Source organism: Poecilia formosa, unplaced genomic scaffold (assembly GCF_000485575.1).
Source record: "Poecilia formosa unplaced genomic scaffold, Poecilia_formosa-5.1.2 Scaffold38, whole genome shotgun sequence".
NCBI classification, from domain to species: domain Eukaryota; kingdom Metazoa; phylum Chordata; class Actinopteri; order Cyprinodontiformes; family Poeciliidae; genus Poecilia; species Poecilia formosa.
The window spans coordinates 2,487,541-2,495,613 of record NW_006799977.1 but is presented as its reverse complement, the minus strand read 5'-3'; the positions used below and the strand labels follow the sequence as shown (position 1 = coordinate 2,495,613).

The 8,073-nt window shown below is 37.3% G+C and overlaps 1 protein-coding gene across 2 annotated transcripts in view; it reads left to right on the top strand.

The window, feature by feature from the left end:
* Positions 1 to 229: 229 nt before the first annotated feature.
* anos1b (anosmin 1b) overlaps positions 230 to 8,073 on the top strand; it is a 46,398-nt gene continuing 38,554 nt past the window's right edge. The window contains exons 1-2 of one of the 2 annotated variants that reach the window (XM_007550904.2): positions 230 to 302; positions 1,860 to 1,971. In XM_007550904.2, the coding sequence (XP_007550966.1) occupies positions 286 to 302; positions 1,860 to 1,971 (129 nt within the window). In that variant the 5' untranslated portion in view covers positions 230 to 285. Of the gene's footprint in view, positions 303 to 1,645; positions 1,972 to 8,073 lie in introns of those variants that run through there. The other variant, XM_007550903.2, reaches the window with a different exon arrangement.

The window sequence follows — 8,073 nt, the reverse complement described above, 5'->3', positions numbered from 1 at the left end:
TCTTGGAGGGGAGCTGAGATATTGCTACCATTAACTAAATGTTCTCCTTCTCCATACTTTTAACTGGTCCTCTCATCTCCCTTGTGTTTACTTCTGTTTTATCAATTTTCACTCAACTCCCTGAGTTTATGTTCCCTCAAAGCTGTTCCACATTCAGTTAATCAGTCTCACCCGTTGTCACTCTAGAAATTACTTCTCCCCTGACACGGTATATGTTCTCTGTTTATTTACTACCGCAGGTCCATTGTGCTAAAGGTTTCACCTTGTGTGCTATTTTTTCCTTGCATGCGTTCCAAAGTGTTGTAAGTTTTGACTTGTTTTTGCATTTTTTGTTAAATTACATGCGACTCTGCCTGACTCCTGTGTTTGTTTGGGTCCACTGCCAACACACATCATGACAATGTCTTTATAGGCTCATAGAGTACAAAATGCTAGGTTGGTAGTATGCAAGAAATGCAAGGAGAAAAACTGTTACAGATGAAAAGTTTCAGATATGCACAGATGTTGCGTATATACTGAAAGGACAGTAAATTAATTTTACAGCATTTGTCAAGATGTTTTAGACAATTATGGCAAAACATGCTTTTAGAAATCGTTTTATAATCTAAGGTCATGTGCTTGATGCTTTAAGACCAGAGCCGGAGGCAGTGTGGAGATCTAAGCAGAATTTGATGTATAGGCCTTCTAGAATACATCAAACACCAAACTCAACTAATATCAAATTTTATAGCTATGTTGAAATATGTGAGCATCATCTAACACAGAGAGAGATTCTCTCAAGAGAGAGAGATTTGGGGGAAAACTGCTTTTTGGTTTGCTGATGTACCAAGAACTGCTAAATGTTGGACTTAAATCTGAATGATCACTTATCACTACTGTTATCAGAAACATCTAAATCATAAAACAGGACAATTTCTACCTGATCAAAACTTTTTTGTAGATTTTTTTTCAGTATGAGAAGCTTGATTTACCAGTGGCTTGAGGTGGAAGTAGGCAATCAGATGAAGTTATATGGGTTAGAAAGAATAAGGTGCAAAGATGATAGCCAAACTCTTAACCTGAGTAATGGAGAGACAGATGAGTTGCTGATGTTTGGGGTGAAATTGGATGCATGGATTTGATCCAAATGAGGACATTTTCTGTTTATCACTGTTGGGTTTGAGAAAGCTACATGAAAACCAGGCTTTGACTTCTTATAAACAGTCTCAGAGGCCAGGGAGGCACAGGAGGTTTCAGTGGAAAAGTAGGGCATCATTAGCATAGAAGTGGGAATTAATTATTCAGATAGCTATTATCAGAAACAATAACCACACTGGAACTTAAATCAACAGTTTATGTAATTCTATTATCAGTTCAGCTGTAGCTTTATGTTGACACAGGACGACATATTTCCCCAGCTGCTAATGCAGCTTCTGCAATTAGTAGTGATAGTGATGCGTTCACTGTTACTAGTGACCTCCAAGGATGGAGAAGAAAATACTTCAAATTCCTGATGAGGAACAAGGAAGAAAAGTGATGTAAAAAAGGCAGCATGTTTGCATAGTAACTGAAGAGAGTAGAGTCTTAAGTCACAATGATGATGGTAATCAGGATAATAGGGACTGAGAACATTAGAGATCCGCGTGGCGGTGGTGGGAGTGTCCGCGAGCTGGGTAGAGCCGCTCCACTCCCTGCTCGCGCTCAGATGCTTGCATTCTTAACTCACACGAGAACACACACTGGCACGAGAGGGAGACGACCGTCGTTTCAACTTTTATATATACATTTGTTTTGGTTGTATTTTCTCACGCTGTGATGTCAGTTCCTCGAGCCGTGCTGGTGTTGCTCTGCGTGGTGCTGACTGTGGCACGTGCCCGCAGGAGTTCTCCGGAGCCGGATGATGTTCAGGAGAAAGTCAACAGTGCCAGATGTACGTCCAGGTGTCTGAGTCTGCACATGACGCAGCTAACGGCAGCCTTCAGACATATTCAGGTAAATACTTCCGTTGTGTCTGACGCCCTTTGAGCCAGTCGCCTGGAACAAATAGCTGAGAACTGTTCTAAAATGAGAACAAGCTGTTTATTATTACATACTAAAATTATGGGGCAAAAGTGCGCAAACAAGCTATTCTTTTATGGTTTATGTCAAATTACATGCAGTGCTTTGCAAAAAAAAGTTCTTACTGTTTACATTTTGCCACGTTTGAATGAGAAGCATCAATATATGTTTCTTTTTCGTGCTCTACTTTTTCACAAAGTAGAGCATAGCTGTGAAGTGGAACAATAAGTATGCATTATTGTATTTAATTCACATTAATCTGAAAAGTTTTAAGTGTGTATTCAACCCCCTGAAATCTAGTACCCCAAATAAATTGGTTGTGTGAAATCTACAGAGATTTGTTTGAAAACATTAGCAAACAGACAGCATTATTATAAGAAAGCAACACACCACTAAAGTTCAGGATAAACTTGTGGAGAAATATAATCCAGATTACATTAAATATATAATAAAGGTACAGTTTTATATTGTACCTGAAGCTTTGGGCATCCAATATTATAACATTATAGCATGGTGGCTCTGGAGGTGCTGCGGACATCAACAACCCAGCTGGGAGATTCTGTTTACTGGGTTTTTTTTGTCGGGTGCTTCAAAATATATATGTTTTTTTCTGATAGCCATTGTTGAAACAGAGCCATGGGAAATTCCACTTGCAGTTTCACATAAACCATGTTGGGAACAAAGGAACCACGAGGAAGAAGTGGAGGAAAATTACCTCTGCATATCACCCTGAACACTACAAGTGAAGCATGGCGGTAGCAGCGTCATACTATTAGTCAGTAGGTGCCTGAAACTTTTTGGGAAGATGGGAGTAGGAGAAATAACAGACTACCCAGGAAGAAACCCTTTCTAGGTTGTAGGAAAGCAATTTAGCAACTTATTTCAAAGCATATTCGTGTGTTAGAATGGTCTAGTCCAAGACCAGATTTAAATACAGTTGAGAATCTGTGTGAAGACTCAAAAACTGATGCTTTCCATCCAACTTGACTGAACTTAATCTATTTGGCAGAGATAAATACGATTTTTAGTGAATATCCAGAACAGACTACTGAGTCAGGGGGCAAGTTTACATAATCCAAACTGTACATTTTAGATTTATTTGTTAAAAAAATTAATACAACTTCTGAAAACCATGTAACATTGTCCTTCTTCTTCACAATTGTGCACAATTTTATGTTGAGCTGTAGATCTAGTCACCATAAAATACAATGTTTGCTCTCAGATTCTGTAATTCCAAAAGGGATACAAATAATTTTTGCAAGGTACTTTACCTCTGTTATATCCTTAACTAACAGCATATGGATGCTGGATTTCTTGTCTAAATTAATGTAGTACACTGAAAATAGCAAGAGTCTTGTTCTTGATATATTCAAGTCGCTTAATATCAGCTTTGTTTACCTGAATACTGTTGTAATATATATATTTTTAAATGCATTTTATTTTTGTTTTACTTGCATTAGACCAGAGAGAATGTATTTCAATAGCCTCCTTCCCCTATTTATTCTGGACATGCTGAAGTACAGGTGCCTTTGTCTTCTCAAAGGCAAAATGCAACAGCAGAGAACTGGTTTGTAAAAGTGGAGACAGAAAAACCCAAACTGGTTCAAGAGTGTATTTAACTAAATGTTGTCACATATAATAAAAACAGCAGAGATGTGAAAATCAAATGGCCAGCGAATGCAATCTGCCAATTATTTTAATTGATTAGTTTTAATCAATGAGTAGCTGGTAAGCGAAATCAGATTTATTTATTTTTTTTCAGTCTGTTGAATGAATACATGTGGTGTTTTCATTTAATATGAGGTGTTTACATTTAATAAACACACCAACCGACACAGATGATGCACTTTAATTTTCTTTTAAATGAAAATCTTAAGGTTTGAGCAACATGCTTCAAAGAGGGAGATATTATGCAAATGTCACTTTTTTGAGCTTTATAGGGTTAACCATGGTTATGTGAGTGTTACTTTTACTCATTCATGTGTAAGAACACACATGAATGTTTGATAAATTCATGAATTTCCAGTGGCTTAACACCTGTTCCATTTGGCCATGCCCATTTTTCTATTTCATTGAACAAAAACATATCCATAGTGGCTGAATTTTGAGTTTTGACTAAAGTCTAATTTTGACTAAAGTCCAAAGGGTTGGAGTCCCAGTTGACGGCGTCTCAACTAAAGTTATACAGCTTTTTATTTCTCTTTCTCACTGTTTATGTTTTAATGATGTTTTTTAAATCTCTTTCTCACATGCTGTTTTTATTTTAATTATGTAAAGCACTTTGAAATGCCTTGCTGCTGAAATGTGCTATACAAATAAAATTTGATTGATTGATTGAATAGACCTTCACATGTCTTTTCCTGTTTAGGCCTAAAAATGTGAATAATTTTGAATCAATTATGACTGGTCAAATCGAAAGATAACTGGAAATTGGTACTGCTGAACAAAAGTGTAATTGGTGCATCTCAAAAACACAGTGATCATAAAGTAGAATTGTTGTCAAAGATCATATTTCCTTGTTTAAGTAAATCATTAGCATTGTTTATGTGCCTCAGTGAGTCACAAGCCTAAGCAAGATTCATCTTCTATTGTAGGATTTTTACTGGGTTAGTGTACACACATTATGTTATTCAATGTTTTTTTTTTGATACAGCATCAGTAAATTTGTTATTTTTTATGCAGAGTGAAAAATGGTAAGTCCAGCACTTGACCTAAATAATTCATCAGACAAAGATTGCATTGTTGTTTTAAACAGTGTTTACACCTGGAAATGTGGGCCAACCATTTCAGTGTTGCATAGATCAATGGCTGGACTTACTGGGGCAAAGAAACACCTGAAATATGTTTGCTCGTTACTTGTTAATTGTTCACAAAATTGCTCATCTGACAGAAAATTGTTGGCCCGTGTTCTGTGGGCCTTTGAAGTGAGGAATGTTAGATTAACAGGGACATTAGGACGTTACCAAGTTTGAAAAGCCACTTATCGTTAACGGCTTCAACATGTGCATAGTGTGTAGTGGGTGGGAAAGTCATTAACCACAGAGTTCAGTCCCAGTGGCTCTGAGGTGTATAGAAGAGACTGTGTGCATGCGTGTGTGAGTGTGTGTGTTGGTTTGCATATGTTCATGTGTAAAAACCGAGGTTGGGTCTGGTCCTCATCCTCCCAGAGTAGACTCCAACACCTGCGTACTGGGTAGTGGGGGTGGCCCCTGGATGCCTTTGTACCATTGAGATCAGTGTGTGTGTGTGTATGTGTGTGTGTGCATTGCTGTATATGTGTGGTTGGGTTTCTGGGACAGAGGTGTGAGAAAGGGAGTATTTGGTCTGAAGATTATGGAGTGCAGTTGTCAAATAGGCAACATCACACTCCAGCGATGAGAACAAAACATGCAGAGGTTGTGGCAAACAGATAAATCACCCTCTGGGGTTTTGTTTTACAATATTTTTTTTGCAAAGTTTTGGACTTTGGTCTGAACTTATGAGGTCTTTTCTTCTTAGTCATTTTCTAACTTTGCAAAAATGCATGCTCTTTGGACAGAAAAAGTAGTTTTGTACAGAGAAAAATATTGCATAAATAATGGTTTCTTTTTACTCATCACTTTACGTTCATATAAGGCTTTAAAAACAGCTTTTTTAATGGCAAATAAAGATTAGGATAAAAGGTTAAAATAATTTTAATCATTCCTTAGCTGATTATGCCTACATAATGTTTCACTTATAGTTTTTATAAACAAGGTGCATGCCAATTTTTAATACATTTGACAAGTTTGTTCTAAAATGAAATTCAAAAAGCTAAACTCAGTTGCACCAAAAAGTATTCAACTTGCCCTAGTAGTTGAACCCAAAAAGAACAACCTCTTGTAATAACTGCTACAGTCACAAAAGGATTAAACCCCTTAATGGTACATATTTGGTGGTTAATATAGTAAAGAACCTTGTCTAAAGTTTTGAAGATCTTAGAATCAACTTTTCTATGTTTTTGGATCAATAGTGATAAATGTGTTTGATCTGAGGCCTAGAGCCCTTCAGGCTTTAGTACATAAATTCCTGTGGAAAATGAAATACCAGTGACTGCTTTCATCAGCTCTTGCTACAGGTGTTTTGCACCTGTCATTTTGATCACCTCCCTCTGGCTACATATAACTGAAATACGCAAATACTTGAGACTCCCTCTAAAACTGTGCATAAGTGCCTATTTTAATCTTTTAAACAGCTAATATATCTTTATATGCACAGTGGAAACTGTCTTCTTGGCACTACCACAGAAGTCAACATCCACTGTCTTCCATATCTTTGCTCTTGGCCTGTGCAGCCAATAAATGACAGGGAAATTGAATGGTGCCCTTGGATTGGCTGTGTTGTAAACGGTAGCCCGTAGCGTCATGTCTGTGGATTTCATCGTTCCATGCTGCATTTTCTTTTGAATATTTTGGACATGCTCAATGAAAAATCAGTCATTTTCCACTGAACTATCCATTGACTTTTAAATTGTATTTGGAATGTATTTATGTCATTTTTGATTTTGTCTGTGTCATTCTTTTTCTTGATTAATTTAATTAATTTATTATGCTGCCATTGAGAAGTGCCAAACTGTTTCTGTCATTGTTTTTTTAGACAGTGACAAAAAAGGCGATTCAGTAACATTTTCCAGAATATTTCAGAAATACGTGAATCGACAAAGACGAACCATCTTTGTAGATGGCCACTCACACTGAGCCAGGTTCTGATGGAGGATTTTTCCTTTAATACATTCATGCTCAGTATGAGGGATTCCTGCAAATTGAATTGAATCGAAATTCTGTATATGAACTACATCTGTTTGCATTTTAAAGTTAATCATGGCTACCTAAATAAACTAAACTGAAGGGAATTGAATAGAGAACCTATGAAGAATTGTCAAGAAGAAGATGAAAAACCCAAGAGCCAACAATACAGAAAAGGGTACAAGCTTGGGTTGCCATAAAATAAAAAATACAGCCAACCACCAGTTACAATCCATTAAGAAAACAGAAAATAAAATTATTTTATCAAAAGACAGACCACCTAAAGGGAATCGGAGTGGCTGTCTCTGAGTCATTATGGGGTGGGGAGAGGCAATCAAATACTTGTGTAGATCTGTAACCAGACGAAAATCTCCTCAGCCACATCACGGAGAACATCATCATTCTTTGCTGCATTTATAGGGCAATTTGGATTGCACACACTGTGATGGATGTATAAGAGTGATTCTGTGTTAAAACAGGAAAAAAAACAACTTCTCTTTTGATTACAACTCCAGCAGTTGTACCATCAGTAAGGGCAACCATCTGTACTCCTCCTCTGTCATCACACTGTGAAACAAACACATACACACATCGCTTCCTCTGGCTTCCTGTGGGTGAACTGTGTTTTTGGCTCATTCTCCCCATCAGTTTGTGTGTGGCAAGCGTGGAGCCACTAGAATGTGAATCACCAGTTTTCTATTTACACCTCTTTCTGCTGCGTCTCTGGGTTTTCCACTAGTTTCCCTCGTATGGAGTAATAGCGTAATTATAGTTCTTTCGTGTGCGACAGAGTGCACATGCGTGCATGTTAGGATGCTGTCATATTCCCAAATTCTTCCTTGATGTAAACTTCTAAGAATAAGGGGGGAAAAAAAATCCTGCCTTAGTTGTACAGCTGGAATTTTTTTGTGCATACACGAGGTCAGAGTCATGGTTTTGGAAAAAGTCTGGATGGACTTTGATTTAAGTGTTTTCTTAGTCTCAAACATCTATCTGCCTGTCTATCCATCCACTCATCCATTGTTTCTTCTGGCTCTGTAAATTAATTCGTTGTAAACTGTTTTGTCTCTGCTTTTAAAATGACTGAAAACTTTGGGATGCAAACTGAAAGTAAACAATTCTGACATAAACAAAGTGTTTAGAAACCCTGGACTATAAGAGTCCAGGGTTTGGTAAATATGCACAAGTACAGCATGATTTCTTGTTGGTGAAAAAAGTGTTAAAACTCACAGTGTACAGTGGACACCTACTTGCCTACTTGCTGTTCAGTATT